At 37.1% G+C, this 22712-nt stretch overlaps 1 protein-coding gene across 8 annotated transcripts in view; it reads left to right on the plus strand.

The window, feature by feature from the left end:
* SCN8A (sodium voltage-gated channel alpha subunit 8) overlaps positions 1–22712 on the plus strand; it is a 76484-nt gene that overhangs the window by 45048 nt on the left and 8724 nt on the right. For 6 of the 8 annotated variants that reach the window (XM_070934831.1, XM_070934833.1, XM_070934836.1 and 3 more), the window contains exons 16-22: positions 2217–2681; positions 3398–3515; positions 4948–5102; positions 6178–6351; positions 14716–14838; positions 19301–19585; positions 22038–22091. In XM_070934831.1, the coding sequence (XP_070790932.1) occupies positions 2217–2681; positions 3398–3515; positions 4948–5102; positions 6178–6351; positions 14716–14838; positions 19301–19585; positions 22038–22091 (1374 nt within the window). The remainder of the gene's footprint in view (positions 1–2216; positions 2682–3397; positions 3516–4947; positions 5103–6177; positions 6352–14715; positions 14839–19300; positions 19586–22037; positions 22092–22712) is intronic. The other 2 variants (XM_070934838.1, XM_070934837.1) reach the window with 1 other exon arrangement.

Below are 22712 nucleotides of genomic sequence, written 5' to 3' on the forward strand. Positions count from 1 at the left end.
TTCGTCTCCCACTTCAGCTTGACTTAGAACTTACACATGATAACTTGTTCCACAATCAGATCCTGGCCAATTTTTTGCTATTACAACTGAGCTTTTCAACCTCCTTGCACCAATATAAATTTGTGTGTATGTGATATCTGGTGATGACCATGCTTATAAGCATTATTTTGGTTGATTGAATGATGTCATTCTCCTGCTTCATTTCTGTTTCCTAAGTCTTACAATCCAATTACATTTCTTTTCTTAAGATTTCCAACTTTGGTACTTCAGTCTCTTGTTTGCCTGATCTGTCGATTTCAGATTGAATTTGATCATAAAACACATTAAACATCTTATGCATCAGTGTTTGAAGCATCAGCTTGGATAATCATCATATTAATGGGTTGTCTACGAAGTCTAAGTGATATTATTGACTGCATTGTAGCCAAGTGCATATCCTTTCTGAGTATGAAATCAATGCTGTTCCTTTTAAGTTTTTTGTCTATTGAACAATAAATTATATTATTTTCTGACTGAAAGGGTCCAATTCTAGTCCACTTCAATTTACTGATGCCCACATTTCAATGTGTAGTCTATTGATTTTATTGTTCATTGTATTGAGCTTTACCACGTTCAAGCTTACATTCCAGGGTCCCATTATAAACGTAATTAGTCTCTGAAAGATCCTCAACTTTTTCCTCAGTAGCATTTTGAGTGCCATCTGAACTGAAGGGCCCATGCCCCAGCATTATATTGTCAATACTTGTATATTGACTATCCATATGTTTTCTTGGTAAAAAATAGAGGAGTGGTTTACCATTGCCTTCTTTCATGCAGTATGAATTTATGTCTTTTCTATTCTCACAAAACTGATCACCTTCATCCTCCTATATCACTGCTATCCAATAAAGAGTTCTGTTTGCTTTAGCTGGCAGCTACGATGATATTCAGACATAGGTTACCCTGCTGGGATTATATACTTTTGGAATACACACCCAATGTTTCTTACTCAACCTTCCTAGGGACACCCCCCAACCCCACCCCACCCCTGTGATGAGGCAGGTCTGTTCACTTGAGGAGATACAATTATGTACTGTGTTTTAAAATGGGGAATCAAATAATATGCTTAATTCCCTATTAAATATGTTAGACTTAAGAATGGTTCCAATACGAATTTTCCAGTATTATTAGGAGAAACAAGGTGGATCGCCCAACTGTTCAAATGCTGAATAGAATACATTTGGGGATCCTTCTGCAAATTGCATTGAATATCTATATAATCACCCTCTCTTCAATCATGATTCCAAAATTTGCTTTCTTTCTGCATTGCTTCTTGAGATGTTTTTACTAGCATCATTATCTTGAATGAGTTGAAAATAGAAAAAAAGAATATGTATGAATTACAGCTGTGCCATGCTTCAGATTCCAAGGAAAGATTTTACTATTCTAGGAAAAGAGTCAGTTGTTTCAAGGAGTTGCAGATAGAGGCCATGTTTGTATCTTGCACAATAAGAAGCATCTTTTTGCCCTTGAATTCAAAATGTTTCACAACCTACTATATGTGTGTGCAAAAGTGTGATAGTGGGGAGAGCAAATTAATTAAAAATTTGGTCACATTCAACCTGTAACCAAAATTGAAGTCTTTCAAGGGTGGCAGAAAAAAAAACAGAGAAAATATATAGTTCCAAATGTTGGGGTTTATGATGCAGTTGCTGTCTCTAATCCATAAGATTTCATGCTGCACCCAGACAGTTTCTATTAATTTCACAGGGTTTTTTTTTACTACTGTTTTTTTATAAGAATGAATGAATATATAATTGAACGATTGAATGAATGAAATACACACAGAGAGACATACTATGTATATAATGTGTGTGTGTGTGTGTGTGTAAGAATACGTACTTAAAAATTTATTATATTGTAGGAGTGTTTATGTACACACACACACATATGCATGCACACACATATACCATATATATGTGTGGCACAGAATTACAAAATGAAAAAGCGAGAGAAGAATCAATCAGCAAATTCATTCTTAGCAGTTATCAGAGAATTATTGTTGTTTTACTGCTATTATTGGAGGAGCCTACTGGCAATTTGGTTCCCAGCAAAGCTGTCTCACTTTTCCTTCTACTGCCAGGTGAAAACAGTGTTTTTGTGGGACAAATACAGCAATTGTCTAAAGAAAGCTCATTAAGAAGCATTGCCCTGATCTGCCTTTTCTGCTCATTCAGGTGCTGAATCTGTTTTTGGCCTTGTTGCTGAGCTCTTTTAGTGCAGACAACCTTGCAGCCAGTGATGATGATGGTGAGATGAACAACTTGCAGATCTCTGTCATCCGGATCAAGAAGGGCATTGCTTGGACAAAGATTAAAGTGCATGAATTTGTGCAGACGCACTTCAAGCAGAGGGAGGCAGATGAAGTTAAGCCACTGGATGAGCTGTATGACAAGAAGATGAACTGCATTGCTAACCATACAGGAGCAGATATCAATCGGGAGATTGATTATCAGAAGAATGGGAATGGCACCACCAGTGGCATTGGCAGCAGTGTAGAGAAGTACATCATTGATGAAGACCACATGTCATTCATCAACAACCCTCACCTCACTGTCCGTGTTCCCATTGCTGTGGGTGAGTCTGACTTTGAGAACCTCAACACAGAAGATTTCAGCAGTGACACTGACGGCAGCAAAGAGGTATGACCCGATGCTCACTCAAACATGTTGTCATGCCATCATGTGGGGTAGCCATTTGTATTCCAGGGATGACAAATGAGGACTTGTGGCTAGAGAACAAAGCTTCACAATGAAGCGGATTGATGTTTTTATCAGAGTGCTAGGTTGTTGTGATGCATAATGGGGGTTGATGGCTGTAGCATAGAGCCTTGCAATCAGCAGATGCCCATAAATTTGGTGTTGTTAGCCATATTTGGAAAAATGCATCTTAAAATAATGAAATGTTTTCTACAGTATTAATATGTCACTCATAGGAATTAAAGGAAAGACCAGCTGGAGCAAATCAAAGATACATTTGGGAAATGCAGAAGCTGGTAGATAATTAAATTCCTATTTGCATCTTTTCCTGGCTATGCTGTTTGGGACAGAATCAATTTCCTCAATCTGAAAACCAGGTGTTTTGAGGAAGTAAGACAAGGAAACATAATACTGTTAATACTGAGTGGCACACTGCTTCAGAAAAATGAAGGTCTATTTTATTAATTTGTCTAACACAAGTTGACCTAGGGCTTATTTTATCATCCCTATCTCGGCTCTTCCTCTCAATTTTCTCAAGGCTAATCATTCTTGTTCCCTCAGTCTCTTCTTTTAAGATTTTGTTTTGAATCCCCAGAATATCCTTGTTTTGTTTCTATGAAGAATCTTACCTGGTGTTCTTGCTATCATTTTTATTCCAGAAGTTGGATGATACAAGCTCATCAGAGGGGAGCACCATAGATATAAAGCCAGAGGCAGAAGAGGTACCTGTGGAAGCACCAGAAGAGTATTTGGATCCCGATGCATGCTTCACTGAAGGTGATACTAAATATGTGGTATATGTAAAAATCCTCAGGACAATGGGAAGAATTTATCATTTTTCATTTGCTGCAAAGTCCACAACGTAATATCATAATACAATGTGGGGGCTTTGGTGGACATTTACATGGCAGCTCATACAACAACTCTCTTCTGCAGGTGTTCTTGGGTGCAGTTCCTGCTCTAATTTTCTTGAGACAATAGGAATTTCAAGACAAACTTATCAAAACAAACAACTGAAAAAGGGAAGGTGGTTTTGCTGTGGAAATATACAAAAAACTGTTCAAAGGATAATAGTTATGGGCAAGGAACTTTTTCTTCACTATGGCCTCTATATGTTGAAGATAGGGCTAAGTGGCAAGTTTATCACATGGTAATGGGCAGATACACACCCTCTATGATAGACTTGATGAAGAATGGCTTCCCAAATGCATGACTGAAAGATTTATTTGTTCAAGACTGAATATTGTATCATGACAATTGTGGTGAGCAAAGGTGGAAGGCTGGGCCGTGTAGCATGCTTAGAGAACCGCAAACATTGGAGTTAGTGGTAATAGTGGAGCAGAGGAACTGCACAAAATGACTGAGCTGTGAGTCCTTCTGGAATAAAGATCATGCACATTTGGCAGTATGTTTCTCACAATCTGCTTCAGCTCTAAATTAACAGGACAAAGGTTTTGCATAGATGCATCACTCATATGGGTGATGCACCGAGACCACAGAGAACAAAGAATCAAGTTTATATTTCTGTTCTTAGCCTTTCAATTTGGTTTAGGTATTCCTTCTACCTTCAGTTGTTCAATGGCCTGATTAATCCCATTTGGAGGGAAGAGTGAATGTAATAAATCCACCCCTTATGTTTGCTTGGGCCGCATTGTGTGAAGATGAATTTTCTTGGGCCGCATATAAAATATATACTTTTATAATATAAAATCACATAATAATGTTAAAAGTTTATCTTGTGAAGCCACATTGCTACCTGTGCAGGGCCATATGTGACCCATGGGCCGCAGATTGGAGATGTTTGTAATAAATTGAACGGAATCTGAAATTATACTAATATTACAAATTTTCACCAATCTCTAAAATATCATTATGAAGAAGATGCAAATATGCTATTTAACCACGTGATTGAAACTCATTATGCCTCTTACATTTATAGCAATATTTTACTATATTATTTTATCGAATAACTAACTTGTTTCCTTTTGATGGCATGTTATTAGAGGTTTGAGATTTAACTATAAGACTTTATAACTCTAGAGATTTGTACATCTGTAAAATCTTTTGTAACTGTGTGTTAATTTTAATTGACAGCATTTTGGAATGAATGAATGAATAATGGGAAAATACCTTACAGCTGGAAAATGTCTAACACTTGGGATTGTTACCTGTAACAAAATTAATAAGAAAATTAATTTTACCTTTGCAGGCTGTGTGCAACGGTTCAAGTGCTGCGAAGTCAGCATAGAAGAAGGACTGGGAAAGTCTTGGTGGAACTTAAGAAAGACATGTTTTCTCATTGTGGAACATAACTGGTTTGAAACCTTCATCATCTTCATGATCTTGCTCAGCAGTGGAGCTTTGGTGAGCAACATTGTATTTTGCTAGTGAAACTGAACAGTATGTGAAATTCATGAATCAGCTGCAAATGCCTTCCCTTTTTTGGAAAAAAAAATGTTAGGTAGCAGCAACCAAAGATGTCCTAGATGCATGATAGGAAATTATTCCTCCCTGGCACATTCACAGTGAAAATCATCCCTTACTAAAGTTACTGCAGAAGGATTTTGTACTAATATATTTGACTATTTTTTAGAATATTCCAGATATTCCTGCAGGACTTTACACTGAGGTTGAGTGGTCCTTTAGGGAAGGGTTGACCTGTTCTCCCCTTGCAACAGTATTTCATGTTCATGACAAGGCTTGAGGTGCTTAATTTTGTCTCAAGCGCATTTTGTAATAAATACTAAATGGCCATTTGTGCTTAGCCAGAGAAGCATAAGAATTACGCATTCTAAATCCCTATCTGAAAAGAATACTGTATTCTTTCCTCTGCTAGTATTGGTCACTCGTTAAGACTGGACAGTATGGAATCAAAGAGAAGATCTCAGACAGGTCAAATCGGTCCAATATGATAATGTTTGATTTTAGGAAGGAAAAAAGGGTAGTAATTGGGCTCTAAAGATATGAATTTAGCTCCTTTGCCTCTTTAGGCAGGCTTTGAATTAATATAGGTGGTTCTTGACATAAAGGCCTTGACTTATGGCCTTTATGGCCATAAGTCAAGGCAACTACATAAGGTGGGGTCCCCAACTCCTGGGCCATGGCCCACTACCAGGCTGTGGCCTATTTGCAACTAAGCTGCAGGCTGGCCCACACACGCACGTGCGGATGCAGCTTGACTTACACAAGGAGCGGGCCTGCACACACTGCAGTGTGTCCATGTACGTGCACACCAGCCCTCCACTCGCACAAGTCAAGCTTGTAAGTCAAGGCAACCTGTAGTTAAATGCTGAGAGATTACAAATAAATATATATGTGTAAACCGAATTCATCTGCAACAACATTCTCCAGAAGAACCTAGATCAAAACAAAATACCTTTGTAGCTCTCTAATGCCAAGACTAAGATATAATAACAATTACTGTTCTTTTGTTCCTTAGGCCTTTGAGGATATTTATATAGAACAGAGAAAAACAATACGCACCGTGCTGGAGTATGCTGACAAAGTCTTCACCTACATCTTTATCCTTGAAATGTTGTTGAAGTGGTGTGCCTATGGATTTGTGAAATTCTTCACGAATGCCTGGTGTTGGTTGGATTTCCTCATTGTAGCAGTAGGTATCTTTTTTTTTTCTTTTTGCTGTTTTCCTGAAGATCTGAGATTGTACCTCTGTCTAAATAAATAAGATCTAGCATTGTTACCCTTGTTTCTTTCTAAATCTTTTCTAAGGCAAAACATTCTGTTGTTTCCATTCTTACTCAACACAACCCAAAATGTTAATTGTTAAGGAGGTTTTCCATATTTCACTTTCAGGTCCACTTTTTCACTGAGATTCGAATGGGGAATGAACTTGAGAAAATGCCACAGAAATAGTAAAGTCACATAGAAACTAACAGAAGTGCAAAGCAAACTTAACTTCTATTGCTCTATTAAGATTCTCCTTCCATCAAAAATCTCAAATAAAGAAATGAATCAATGAGTTGTACAAATGGGCTGAAATAGTGAGAATACACTAGAGCCATCTTACCCGTAAAATAAAATACAAAAAAATGAATTGGGAAAATTGAAAGGCTCACATTCAAAATTAATCTTGATCTATCTTGGTCAAGAGTGAAAGACAAGTTTGCACCACTGCAAGAATATAATGTTTGCTTCTCCTTAAGAGATAAAATCTTTGCTGAAAAATGCAGTCTCTTTCAATTCCACTAGAGAAGGTTTAAGTGATTGCTTGTTCAGTTCTCCTCCCCCACATGCTTCTTTTAGCATCTCTTGAACAATGTGGCCTTTCCTTCAAAATATTCACCAGTCTTAGGCACAAGACATGGAGAGGACAAATTATGAATAGTTACAAATATTAGATAGCCACTTTACAGAACTATTTTTTTGTCACAATTTACCCTTCAAAAGATTGATATCCAAAAGGCAAACTGAACACATACTACTTGCCCTTATGCATGTATCTTACATTTATATACCTAATTTTTACATTCTAATTTAATATATTTTGGGTCTCAAAATACTCACTTTCTTGAAGCAATGGGAATTTCCATTGACAGTCTGTATTATTTCTTAACATACTATTTTTGTGGAATAGAAGACCTGAAAGTGATGTAATATTTTTGATAGCGCCCTTATTTTCTGGGCCTTACTTATATATAGTGTTATTGTTATTGCTGCTGTTTAAATGAAATTTACAAAAGAATGCATTAAATGCTTTTAAATTGTGAGCAGAAGCAAAATGAAGTTGACCTTGATCTTTTAAAACAAAAGTCCATCCTACTTTTCACTAAAAAGGCATTTGAGGTCTGCATGATTTGATGTTGTATTATTAATGGGAAATACTGTGATCACTAATATTTTTGAAATTTGGGGACAAATTTCTTTTCTTGTTCTCTTCAGATTTCCACAGACATTGAGTATCTTTGTGTGTTTGTTTCCCCACATACATCTTCAGTATAGTTCATTGCTACTGTGCTGTCCTATACTGTTCTATTTTTTGTTTCATTCTTTAGGGGAAAAAAATGTGATTACTGTTAGTCCAATATCAAAATATCAAATCTATATATGAATTTATCATTTGAAAACTAACATATTATCCTGTGTAAATAATCAATGTGTTTCTGATTAGTCTAGAGTTAAGTTTCAAAGTTCAGAGAAATACATCCTAGATCTTTTTTTTAAAAAAATTAATGTTCAATGTCTGTTTGTGTTAAGAAAAAATCATCTCCTTAACATAACTGTCGTTCCCTTAGTGTATTTTTTTTTCTCCAAGGGGGTCTTTAAGCTCCAAAATTTAGATTTTTATAAAATTATCCTTTTCTTTCCTATATTGATTATCTACAAATGCAAACCATAAATGCAATGCAAGACCATGCTAATTCCTATCCATCAGTATTGTTCTAAAATTGGATCCTCAGCACCCTTGCTAGAGAGTAAGCCTCATTGAACACAGTGGGACTTACTGTTGAGTAAACCATACATGGATTTGTTCTTTTGGACAAGATATTGATATTATGTTTACCCCTAATTTTGAGTGAATAGTATTTTCAAAGTGTGATCTAACTACATTTATCTTAACAATATCTATTCTTCATTAACAGTTATGTACCCATAACTGCTAATATTCAGAGGAATTTCTATATACTTTCAGAATCATCTGGAGAGGAGGCAAAAAAGTCAAGATATGGTCATGACTACATGATTGAAAGCTCACCCTTTTGTCGATGTCTTTCACACGCAAACAAAGCACTGGGGCTTTGATCATGTAATCATGGCCATCACCCTGAAAAAAATGCCATTACCTCACTTATTCAAGTTCCTGCAACTCATAAGACATCCACATCATTTTGTTTCAGTGTGTTGGAGATGTATGAAAAAAGTCCCGTCACTTTAATGAATTTCAGAGAGCAACAGAGAGTGAAAGAGCTTCTAAAACAGCAGTGCCCAGTTAGCCTCCTTCAAGAAATAGGAGAAGTTTCTTCCTCCTGAGATCTATAATTGCTGAGTCAGGAAACATTCTCCTTTATAGGACCCTACAGAAGAGACTATCCTAGAAAATAATTTTTTTTCCATTAATTTCTCTTTGCTTAAGAGAGCAGTTCTGCTCCAAACCCCTAGCATTCATGCATGATTGGCTAAAAGACCAGTTTTCAAAGTCTGAAGTCTGTTCCATCTGACATATTCCAGTGGAAGTGATTAGGCACATCTATTATTCTTTCACTGAAATCAGTGAAATTTAAAATACAATCATATTCATGTCTACTTAGAAGTAAGTTGCATTGAATTCACTGGCTCTTATTTTGGGGGTAATTATATCATATTAAAGGAATCTTTTCCATAGTTACAATTGTCTATTAAGATATTTTATCTTTCAGTGCTTTTGCATGGATGGGCAAAATATTGTTGAAGTACAATTGTGAATTGTCTGACATTTTAAAAATAGAATTACTTTTTTAAAATTAGATATTTTACAGTTTTTATCCCAACACTGATACATTTTCAAATACATTTCTGGTTTCATTTATTGTAAACTAATGTCTTTACCAGTTTACCTATTTTTTATTTATTGACTTATTTCCACTTTTCAGTTATTAGGTTCTCAAAATTTCTTTTATCCACCCTCCATTTAGTTCAGGTATTCTAGTGATCCTTGACCAATTTACAGAGTCCATCTATCATTTCCTTAACCAATTCCAATACCAATATTGGGCCTAGGAAACATTGGCATTTTGAAAACATGCAATGGAAATACTGACAAAATAGTTGTGTTAGGAGATTTGCTTATTAAAAAATGGCTTCATGTTGGACACAGCAATTGGAAATCCACTTGGACAAGATTAGGGTGAACAACAGTGAAGCAATCTGACTACCTTATAATTATTTATTTTTTCACATTTATGTCCTGACACTATCCTACACAGACTCTCTGGAGCTCACAGAATAAAAGAAAATAGCATTAACATTGAAAACATTGTAACATAAAACCAGAGGTCAAAACAGACAAACCTAAACTTTGAAGAATATTTGGTGTCAGTCCCCAAATGTGCTCTGGAACGGAAATGCTTCTGGAAGGGGATCAAGACTGAGGCCAAACACACCTTGTAGAAGCCAACCCTACAGTGGACAAACTCTCTCTGGAGCGGATCTCCCCAAAATGGGAAGCAATCAGTTGTCTATGGAGATTCTCAATCATCCAGGTCATGACTGTCCCCAAGGCTTTTCAAAAGGCACCTGGACTTTCTCCATTGACCAATCAAGAAAGTCCAGTTGCCTTTTGAAGAGCACCTTTGAGATAATCAGTTGCTTCTCCCAGCCAGATCAAATATATATTATTATACTTTCAAAGCTACAGGGTATTATTCTCCAATCTGGTTGTCAGCCCTGAAAAAACAGTGTCCTTAACTTTAGTTCTTTGACAGTTGCTTTAAAGTATTGTTCTCTCCTTTGGAGCATTCCAGGCAGTACTACTGTATTCCATTTAATTAACATAAAATGTTAACTAAAATTAATATTTTTAAAACAGTCTCCAATAAAGCATGCCTTACTTATGGAAGGTTAAGTTTCAAAATGATAGACAAGACGTTTTAGGGAGACATAAGTGAAAATATTTCTCTTAAAGGTAGTACAGTACTGAAATTTCTGTGTACCCTCATATGTACATATGTGTAGTACATCCCATAATACCGTATGTATCAAAAGAGAGAATGAGAGACAGAGACAAAGAGAGAGAAAGAGTCCTAGTTTATCCATACTTCCTGTTTATGTTACTGTAAAAGCTTAAGTGCTATGCAGGACACCACATTATTATTATACTTGGTTGCAGCCAGCCAAGTGTTTAGATTGGATCTGGCATTTTGATCCACATACTGAGTCTCTCCCAAGGACTTTGGATAAGCAAATGTTATTTTTATTATTTTTCCAAATCCACTGCAGGTTAAATGGCTCTACATTGAATGTTATGGACCTGTAATTCTGTTGCTACAGTGCAGGTCAGTAGATAGAATATATACCCTATAATCAGAATCAGACATATGTTGAGCCTGGTCATATTATTTGTGTTTATTCCAGAGCTTCCAGAGCAAAATAGGAGCCAATCCTGAAAGCAATAGCCATACTGCAAATGGTAATTTGTGAACTGGCTCCCAGAATGCATTCTCAGGCATTAGAACAAGAACTGGTATCTTATGCTGAACTCCAATTTCAAATGTTGTAGAACCCCAATTCTCATCAGTCCTATCATGTATAAACACTGCATTCCAACATGATGCACACTTTGCAATAAATAATGTCTGTGGAGATTCTCAGTCATGCAGATTATAGTCATCTCAAAAGTGCTGTTTTTTCCAAGTCCCATTGCTTTTTGAAAAACACTCCAGTTGCCTATTGAAAAAGCACCTTTATGCAATAAAGAGTACAGCATCCCCACCTGGGCCCAGCTACCTATTATTCTGGCCAGGGGTAATAGGCTGGTAGCTGAGCACATGTAGATGGTACCAGAATTAGGAAGTTTAAGATAAAGAATTCACTGTATCCAGGGCTGGATTTAGATTGAAAGGGGCCCTAGGCTATTCCACTTATGAGGCCCTTTCACCAGTGGTGGGATTCAATTTTTTAACAACAGGTTCTGTGGGCGTGGCTTAGTTGGGGTGTGTGGCTTGGCAATCATGTGACTGGGTGGGCGTGGCTAGCTGGTCACGTGACTGTGTAGGCGTGGGTAGCTCGTCATGTGACCGGGTGGGCGTGGCTATGTGCATAGACTTTTTTCAGAGGGCTGAAAAAAGTCATTTCTGACTGGGCCTCATACTTTTGACCGGTCCTCACACTTATGACCATCCTCACATTTATGCCCGTGCAGCTTTCTTAACAACCATGTCACTCATTTCACAACTGCTTTTCTTCACCATGGTGACAAGATAGGGCAAAAACGTAAAATGTGAGGACAGTCGTAAGTTCGAGGACTGGTCAAAAGTGCGAGGACCAGTCAAAAATAACTTTTTCAGGCCTCTGAGTAATCCATATGCACAAAAGGACTACCCAGAGGGCTGAAAAAAGTCATTTCTGACTGGGCCTCGCACTTTTGACTGGTCCTCACACTTATGACCATCCTCACATTTATGCCCGTGCAGCTTTCTTAACAACCATGTCACTCATTTCACAACTGCTTCTCTTCACCATGGTGACAAGATAGGGCAAAAATGTAAAATGTGAGGACAGTCGTAAGTTCGAGGACTGGTCAAAAGTGCGAGGATCAGTCAGAAATAACTTTTTCAGCCCTCTGAGTAGTCCATATGCATAAAAGGATACAGCAATAGAGAGGGATGAAGGAAGGGAAGGGAAATTAGAGTAAGAGAGAGAGGGAGGAAGAGAGGAGGAGAAGGAGAAAGGAAGAGGAAGTAGGGAGGAGAAGAAGAGGGGGAGGAAGAGAAAGTAAGAAGGAAAGAAAAGAGAGGTGGTAGGTTTGAGGAGAAAGATTGCTGTACAATAAAAAAGATGAAAGGGAAGAAAGCCAACCCCAAACAAATATAAAGATATTAAGATAAAGAATGAATTGTTAAACTTTAAAAAATAAAAGAGAACAAATATGAATAAATAACAATAATTAGAAACACACATACAAACATACAATGTATTTTCTTTGAACAGAGTATTTGGCCGGTTCACAAATTTAAACAGTGTTTAGTCATTTCAATTAAATTTACAATTTGTATATTTCCTTTTTGCCATATTTATTCCTCATCTATTTTTGTAAAAAACCAATATTACCCACATCCTCATCTCTAATCTTAATCAAATTCAATTTTTCCCTTCTATTCTATATTATACCCCTTCCCATTGTCATCTATTTTTATATCCATCCTCACATTGGTTAATTATGTAATATTAGTTGTTTAATATAAATTCAACATTTTAATATAAATCAATTAGTTATATAACTACCTTTTTTGTATATTAATCAATATGAACATGAATATTCCAATTATTTCCATGCAATCCAATTTCTTACAAATCCATTAATTATATTTACCAATAATAATAAACCAAATAATTTCCCCCATATATTCCTCCAAACCACAACTTAACCATTTCTGCTTTCAGAAATATACAATTAATAGTATCTCAATTATTACAATTCCCTAGTTAAATAGAGCTTTTTTTCTTTTGTGTTTTAAAATCTCCTCTTTTTCCTTAAATTTCTAGTTGTTTGCACCTACCTTTTTTGGTGAAGAAAAAGAAAAGAAATCTGCCTGCCTAATTTTCCAACGTGCAAAGCCAACAGCCTGCTTTACTTTCTCTTTCGTTTTTGAGTATAGCTAGGGGGAAAAAAATTTGCACTTTCCAAGCAAGCAAAAGAGCACTGAGCAAAACAGCTGAGAGCAAATCAGCTGGGGGTCGGGAGCCTATCAAAGCAAGGGCTAATTAGCCTATGCTGAAGCTCCGGGGGCCAATAAAATTACAAAAAAACACCGAACCCTTTGTTAAATTGCTGGCTCCCCCGCCCCTCGCCCACCACTATTTATTGGCAATAAATAGTGGTGCGGAGGGGCGGGGCAAGCCAGCAATTTAACAAGGGGTTCGGCTGCAGCACTGGCTCTAGGGCGGCCCTTTGAAGCCCCACGGCAAGAATTTGAAGTTTTTTTTTCCTCTAGCCATCGGAGGCAGCAATAGATGGGGAGTGGGCGGGGTAAGCGAATGGCCGGCCATCCAACAGAGCAGAGAGTGAGGGTGAGTGAGTGAAGGCGTGGAAGCTGCTTTCTCCATCCTGCTCTCTTGCGTCCGGAGCCGGTGGGGAACCACGTGGCAGCCCACGTGGATCCCAGGCAGCGGAACTCAGGCTAGGGAAGGGGTGGGCAATTGTGGCTCTTTTACAACCTGTGGCCTTCAACTCCCAGAATTCCTGAGACAGCCAAGCTGTCTCAGGAATTCTGGAAGTTGAAGTCCACAGGTTGTAAAAGAGCCACAATTGCCCACCCCTGGCTACGGTAGGCTGGCGCCGCACGGGTGGGAGGTGAGGGGTGGGCGAGCCAGCAATTTAACAAAGGGTTCGGCCGAACCCTCTAGAACCCCCAGAATCCCACCACTGTGTAGGCCCCTCTTCATCTTGAGGCCCTAGGCTGAAGCCTAGTTAGCCTATAGGAAAATCCGGCCCTGACTGTATCTTATTAAACTCCTAATGTGAGAAAAGGATCTTAGTCCTCACCAGTAGTACAATACAGTCCTATTATAATTTAGAATAAGAGAAAACAATAGCCTTCTCCACTAGATGGCCTTCAGATTCTTTGGCTTGCAATAGCTATTTCATGCTACCTATTCCCCACACCAGGAAACAGAAAGCTGATATGAAACCTTCAGAAAGGCTTTACTCTGACACAAAGGTTGCAAACTCTTAAGAGACAAACTGCTGTTTCAGAGGAGAAACACGGAAAGCTAGATATTTGTTTTTCTCTTAATTTTGTGATGCGGTGTCGGTGGGTCGTCCCCACTTCCCCATCCCAACCCAAAATGAGAGAATTAAGGAGGTTTGTGCAGTGTGTGTATTTATCTGTATTCTTTTTCATAGGTCCTTTAAAAATTTGTCTGGCTTAATTTAATGGGAGCTGCTGGGATCCTGCAGACTGTTAAGAGGGCGAGGGTAAGGTTCTTGTCATCCGTTTGGGCTCCTAATCTCCAACAGACCCTGTTTCCGTCGTGTGTGTCTGTGCCTCTCTTTCTCTCTCTCTCACTTATTTTTCCCCTTTTGTTTTATATTTATGCCTCTCTCAACTGCATTATTTCCTTCCAGGTCCTTTCAGTGAAGTGCTGTAGGCAGCTGATGGCCATTGCCTTCTTCGGTGTCACTGTAAATGGGGGTGGCTCGGGCCTGCAGTCCAATTTGGGGAATGAATATACTGCCAGTGCTAGGGGATTTATGCTAACAGTCTGGAACCTCTTCTTTTTTCTTTCTTTTTTTTTTTCCTTTCTTTTCCTGTTTTCTGTGTAGGTCTCTTTAGTCAGCCTTATAGCTAATGCCCTGGGCTACTCGGAACTAGGTGCCATTAAATCCCTTAGGACACTCAGAGCCTTGAGGCCTTTAAGAGCGTTGTCCCGATTTGAGGGGATGAGGGTAAGATGCCATTAGCGAGCTGATCCTTCTGCATGCCTGTGGATTATGGGTTTTTTTTTAAAAGCATGCTAGAACCGATCAAACTGGTAGAAAGACGTAACAAACAGAATCATGATGCAGCTGCTGACGTGATCACTTCCCTCTGTTTATGATTCACCATCACCCTGCTGCACAGTTCTCCCTTTTTTTATTTGATGATTGACATAATAATAACAACAATAACATACTAATAAAAAAAAGGGAGATATATTAAGCTGCCTCATTATTGGCCTAAACCACATGTCATTTGTAGATTCTTTGTTGGCACTTGGCTGCTCTTTTTTGGCCTGGCTTTTAATACCTGTAACATTCAAGGGGGCATTTCTGGCTATAAATCTGAAACAGGGAGAATCACCAGGTGCAAAGAATCAGAATTTGAACCACCTCGAGTTTTTCTTCTCCCCTCCCCCAAAATTATGATGGATCCAAAAAAGAGATCAAAACACAATGGTTGGTTTTCAAATTGCTCCTGCCTTGTTTGGGGGTATATTCAGGATTGCAGAAAAGGGCTGGATATGGGGAGGGGAAATCTAATGCTCCCCTCAAATAAAAGATTTCTGGTTTAATTCCTCTCATTTGCACCTCGTTGTTCTCAGTCCAGTCCGTTAGTGACTGGCAGCCTTGACTGATAGCTCAGCTTTTCTCCCTCTTTTCCGTTTCCCGTTGACATGCTTTATGCCCCCACTCCACTCTCCCCTGTCACTGTGATGTTAGCAACAAATCACAAGCAAAGCATAGAACCTGAACTTTCTAGAAATTATTGCAATATACATATTGAACTTATCCATGTTTTAAAGGAGATTGCCAATTTAACTTTTTGTAATGCACGGCATATAAAAAAGATACAAGTTTGAAAGCTGTGAACCTATATTTTATTAAGGAATGAGCCCTTCTGAATGATTGGGCGGTATGTGTGGTGCATTCTAATACAATCTCTTAATTGGAACAATATTGATAGAATGAAAAATAGGAGAGGTTACAGAGAAGAGATTCAACCTTCATTCAAAAATCTGAAAATATTTGTGTTCAAAACAGATCCTATATAGATATAGATATAGATATAGATATATATTAGGGATTATTAGTCATTAGCTCAACCCGTACAGAGATTTTGTTTAGCTGAAAGTTTCAATTAAAATCCAATGTTATCCTGAAATTGCATATTATACCTACTCCCAAAGGACATTGAAGTGGGTGCATTACATAATTATGTTTACTAAATTACATTACTAAAGTTCCATCTTTTGGTTTTACATAGAAATTAGATGTTATTTTTTATATTAATATCTTCTTGTGTTGTATAACTGTAAAAAAAATCCTTATTTAACTTTCTCCACATACTAAAGACAAATACACAGGGACAGGGGAGTTATTCACACAGAGAAACAATATGCAACATTTTGAGACCTGGATATATAACTGTATAATCAATTGTAGCCAATCCTAAGAAAATTATGGTTGTAGAACAACCATTCTTTTCAATTGGATTTCAAAATGATCATGTTCAGTTATCATTTCAGGTTTGAGTTTGTTAGTCCAGGCATCAAGCAGAACTAAATTAACAGGACAGTCTTGTTTTTTGATTTTAATTGAAATCAACCCCACTGATTTTGGTGGGCTTACTCTGTAGTAGTAAATGTGTTCAGGATGGCAGTATTAGACCTTGACCAAATTCAATAGAATGTACTTCAGATATGAATGTGGATTGACATTTGTTCTGACCTGTACAAATGTTACTTTTAAAAAAAAAAAAATCTCAACAGCTGCTTTTATTGTAGTTACTTTCAACTAGAAAGTAACACTAGAAACTAGTGTTTCTAATGAAAGTATTGTAACATAAATTATCAAACATTTTAGCTAACTTGGCTTGAAAAATTGTTTCCCAGCATCTTTCTAACACAGAATGGCTCTTTTCTGATAGGAATTTTAAAGTTAGTTAGAAATTATTTAAATCCATATATGATTCAGACCTTACCTTCTTTTTGCCATCCGTATAAACTGACTTCATGAGAATGACAAAAACAAAACACAATATTTTTTATAAACAGCATTAAATATAGTTCTTTGCTTTTCTCTATGGCTTAACAACTTAATATTTAAAAAAATATCTTCAACTCTTTATATTTGGGGGAGGGAATTAAAATATTGTTATGAAATATGCATGCCCTACTTTACTATTTCTAATATACAGTTGTCACACAAAAGCCATGTTCCCTTTCTCATAATAGTTTGCAGTGGTTTTGATAATTTGTTAAAACTGTGGGCATAATGATTACATTGTAAGTGAATGAGTAGAAAAGTAAGAGATACATTTCGTCCTGTTATACAAAACAAATACAGAGCAAATCAAAATGCAACATAGTGTCAAGTCACAATAATATGACAAATAAATTTGCTTGGTTTTTATTTCACTCATTATTCCATCTCAAGAATAAAGAATGAGGTTTTTTTAGTTTTCAGTTGGTATCTGAAATATAGGCTGATAACGTTGAGTTTAATAGTTTCTGTTATTTCTGATAGGCCTCTATTCAGAAGTCAATGGGCTGTTGATTGCAATAATTTTTCTGCTTCATACAATGCCTAACTTTTGTAGAGGATTATGCATCTAAGAACAAATTATGTTATGTCACCATTGTGAAACTTAACATAAAATAAGGGCGCCATCTGTTGACACTTAAAAAAATACAGTAATCAGCAGAAAGTAGATGAGGGTTTTTGACTGGAGGACGTTCATGTGATATTTGCCTCCATCCCAGGAGACAGAACTGACAGAAGAAGACAGGGAGATTACAGTGCCATGAGAGCTAATTCCTACTGCTGACATGCATTTTGACCTTGCACTAGAAACACTTTCCCCATGTCCAGTCAATGGGAAAGGCTCTATGCAGAAGTTTTCCATATTCAACAGAGAAACATTTTTCTCTAACATCCAGATTAGGGGGTTCATTTTTTTACTATGGGAGAGGTTCATAGCCTTTTAGTAGGGAGGGAGATGTGCCTAGTTCTCTTTTTTTTTTTTCCAGGAGCTTGGTGTAAAAAATATCTTAATGTGGCATTTCTTTTAAAAGAAATATCATTGCCTAAAAATCGGTGTCATGTTAGAAATTAACCCTGAAGACAACAACGGATGCCAAATACTAGATCTCTGAAGATCATTCTAAAGAGTGATCATTGCTGGCAAAATAATCGAAATGCATTCTCACTCAAGTGGAGAAATGTGAAGGACAGCTTTGAAAATATTGTGCAAATCTAAAAAATTGCTTGATGTCTTAACATCTTCAAAATAAGTGCATCATGCTCATTTCTGTGTGTTTCAGAGTATCTGTTTGGGAGGATGTGCACAGTCCTACCATATAGGACTCTTTAAGAATGAATGCTGCAGTATGTATATTGATAGGTTCCTGCTCTGTAAATTAAATAATTTCAGAATGATAGCTTTAATTTTCTCATTCTGAAACAAAAGAGATGTTTATTGATTGTCTTATATATATTAGACCAACAACTATAGATGACACATGTCTTCATTTCTGTTTAAATATTAAGGTAAGAAAACATTATTAAAACAAAGTCTAAGTCTATAAACACTTAAGGTTGAAGTTATCAATTTTGAAAGAAGATAGAAATAGTTATAAGCTGGAGTACATTTCCTAAGTCCAAATATTATAGAAGGAAGGAAGGAAGGAAGGAAGGAAGGAAGGAAGGAAGGAAGGAAGGAAGGAAGGAAGGAAGGAAGGAAGGAAGGAAGGAAGGAAACTAAAACGTGAGTTTCATTTGCTGTGAAGCAGAGAAGGGAATATGGCTTTTTCTTTTTTGAGCTTGCAAATATGCATGCTCAGCTTTTGGGACACTTCTGGCCTTGCTTACTAAAGAATATATAGTCCTGATTAATTTTATATTAAGCTACCACTAAGTCTTAGAACAAGTTTGGCACCCTTTCCTACTCCCATTTGAAACATGTAGCTAAAGTTCCTCATTTATCTTCATGGGAGTAGGAGTAACAGGGCCCACAAATTTATGAATCTGGTTTTAAAATGGGGAAAGATTGTTGGCTAAGTTAATTTACATGTGTCTGATTCAAAAAATATGATTCTGACTTGGATATTAGACTCGCCTGGACATTATCAAGGCAGGTACCCCCTCCTTTTCACAATTTTTCTTTTTTTATTAACCACCTATTGAATGGCAAAAGAAATAAAACTAATTGCTAATATTTGTTTGGGTAAATTATTTAATAAAATATTTTTAAAAAACAAAATGCTTAGAGACACATGATTCTTTTTGAATTAAGATGAGTCTTATGGGACTAGCCTTGTTTCTGTTCCCCTTACTAAAACTAGACAAATGAATGTTTTGCTTGTAAAACCTAAGTCATCAAATTTTCTGTACTGAAACACTCTCTTCCTTCCTTTCCCTTCCAATACAGGTGGTTGTGAATGCCTTGGTGGGTGCTATACCATCCATTATGAATGTGCTGTTGGTCTGCCTTATTTTCTGGCTGATTTTCAGCATTATGGGGGTTAACCTTTTTGCTGGGAAGTATCATTACTGCTTTAATGAGACGTCTGAGTATCGATTTGAAATAGAAGAGGTGAACAACAAGACAGAGTGTGAGAAGATGATGGATCCCAATGGAACAGAGATTCGGTGGAAGAATGTGAAGATTAATTTTGACAATGTCGGTGCAGGGTACCTGGCCCTTCTACAAATTGTAAGTTCTATTTTTGTTGCTTGATGGCTATTGTATAATTGCCAAAATGTTGAAATCTTGTTTAGCATTTGTAAATCCCATGTATCTTTTCCCATGTTCAGATGGATCAGCCAAACATTTTCACTTTTTGCAGTGATTATAAGGAGCCAATCAATAACTCATTTCCATTTTTGAAGTAATTAACATGGAAAAGAAGTTATTTTCACTTGCATCCCCTTTATTAGTGAGGATTTAAGAGCAGCTTATTCTTTAAGCACTGAAGGTGGAAATAGCAAGGATCTGTTCCTATAAGGAGAGGTCTGAGCTAAGTAACTGGTAATTTTAGCTTTGAGGGAGGAGTGGTATATAGTTTCCTGAAGAATTCTTAATTCCATGTTGCTGTTAGAAAATGTGGGGGGCAAGTGTTTCTAGTTTGAATATATTCTAAACGATACAGTCTCTGTTCACTTTTTGTTTTTGGATTTTACCAACTGATATTTAACCGTGGTCATCTTGAAGATAGGTTGTGATCCAAGTGGTCTTATTTCATGCATGCAGTCCATCTGTTCTTCCAAGAGCAATCTTCTGCACTGCCTATGAGTCATTCACAAACTGGATGATATTCTAGAATTAGTCTTTGTGTATATTCACGAGAAGCAGAGGTGGGGTAGGAGAATAAATCACTTGGAAATGAATCATAGAGCAACTTCACTGAGGTGTGTTTGTGTGTGTGATTCGAAAGGGTATGGTATGGTATGGTGTGTCTATTGTTTTATAGTTCCAGGTTTTCCTGCAAAAGTATTTGAAGATTTCAGGATCTGTGATGCTATAAAAAAAAAAGGCTGATTGTATCCTTTAAAAAAATCCATTAATCAGAAAGTTTAAAAAACTGGATGATGATTCCTTTCATAATTACAAAAGTGATAGTATTTTTAATATTCTTTTGTTTATTTGATTTCTGTAGCCGCCCATCTCAACAAATAACCCTGGGCAGCCAACATCATTATATGTAAAAACAAATTAAAAACAATCAATAAAATTAAATTTTATTACATTGGATGTTATAATGTATTATTTTGTGAAATATTCTTAAGTAAACAGGAATATTAGGATTAAATTATCTTGCTATTTGATCCAAATCATAAGAACATGCAAATGTTTTTTTAAGGATTTACAGACTATCCTAGTGAACATTCCATATACAAGGCAGAGAGCAAATGGATGTGCCATTTGTGCTATAATGTGTTATAGCATAGGATGCTATAATGGATGTGCTATAATGCTGTTACAGTATGCCCCTTGTGTGTTTAGGATGGGTGAGAAATTCCACAAAAGTGGAAGCAGTTAAGAACATGTGAATCAGCACAGCCCCAGAGGTGGGCTGCTGCCGGTTCACACCATTTCAGACGAACCAGTAGTTAAGATTCTGCACAGTCCAGTGAACTGGCAAATTCCACCACTGGCTGGCCCCACCTTGTTTTTTGGGCCTGTTTCCTGGGCCATTTTTGGGCCATTTTCAGGCCATTTTTCAGGCTGAAAACAGCCTGAAAAATGACCTGAAAACGGCCCAGAAAATGGCCCCAAAATGGCCTGAAAAACAGCCTGAAATGGCAAAAAAAAATGGCCAAAACCACCCTAAAAAATGGCCTGAAAATGGCCCCAAAAAAGGGCAAAAGACAGGCTGAAAAACGGGCACAGGCGGGGCCAGCCAGTGATGGGATTAGCCCCAACCAGCTGAATCCTACCTCTGCCTTTGAGGCGAGTGGCTAGGAGGCGGGGCTGGGTGTGATGAGTGACATCACCTACCCAGTCACATGACCAACCAGCCACGCCTACCCACCCAGAGAACCAGTTATTAAGTTATTCAAGTCCCACCACTGAACAGCCCTCCCTTTAATCAAATCAGTACATCCAATGTAAATGTTTTAAATTATTTCCAAAATAAAAATAAATGTTTCTTTACTTCTGCAAAACTTCAGGTTTTCTCAAGCCAGCTGAACTTCCCTCTTATGGAGGGATTGCATCATTTTGACTGCATAAAGACCAATATTTGCAGAAGTTAGTATGCTAGTAGTGTATATATAATATTATGGATTCTATTATATATGCAAACTGATTGAACTTTGCTTTCAAAACCTTTCAAGCAGCTTACAAAGGTTGGAAGCTATAATGTTTCATGTCCTGGGATTACAATCTAAAAGATGTGACAAGGAGAAAAGTTGGGGTGCAGGGAATGAAACTGATATTAAATCACAAAGTAGAAAGATAGAAAATACACCTCCTGGGTATTTAGAATAAGATAAAAATGTTAACAAATGAGTATTCCTAGGCCTAATTAAAAGCGAATACAGCATTTCAGATCCTGTTTGTAAGTAAGCGAAAAAATAAACGTTGGCTATTCATGTTGCTCTGTGCTACTGTTACCCTGCTTTGTTTTTTCCTCCTCTTTAAAAGAAGTGTGCTTTTCCCACAGGCTACCTTCAAAGGCTGGATGGATATAATGTATGCAGCAGTAGATTCTAGAAGGGTAATATGGCTATGAACCTAGCACTGCTTTTAAAGGAAAGAATTGTGGTTGATCATTGATTTTTGCAGACACAACTGTTTACTTTGCTTGGCAACAATACATAAGTGATTTGCCTATTACCTTAGTTTGGGATATTTTTCAGCTTTTGGTCAAATCCAAAAGCTGATAGTTTTTCATCCATATACTAACCAAATTTGATTCAGCTTCTGAGCCCAAACAAGGCAAGTCAGTTGCTACTACTTGCTGGGATTTAGAAGCAAGAGTGACTTTATTATTTTATATAAGAAAAAATGCTAATCGTGTCAAGGGAAAGTAAAAAAAAATAAAAATGGTCCAATTGGCAGATGCTAGCTGCACCTTCTGTGTATGGGACCTGAACTCTTTTGTGCACAGAATATTCAGCAATGGCCCCAGTATTAATTTCATTAGAGTGAAATTAAAGAGGATTTATGTATCTAATGGATCCCTATAATCCTTTGAATCAAAGGGCAACTTTTCTAATCATTGGGTTTTGTATAATGCATAAATTACAATGATTTCCCAGAAGAGGAGATCATTTAATCATTTAATTCTTTACTAAATGTGGGAATTTAACCAGAAGCAAAATATTTAAACTGCCCT

The sequence above is a fragment of the Pituophis catenifer genome, unplaced genomic scaffold, assembly GCF_029215685.1.
Source record: "Pituophis catenifer annectens isolate HBS135680 unplaced genomic scaffold, rPitCat1.0.hap2 SCAF_2, whole genome shotgun sequence".
NCBI classification, from domain to species: Eukaryota; Metazoa; Chordata; class Lepidosauria; order Squamata; family Colubridae; genus Pituophis; species Pituophis catenifer.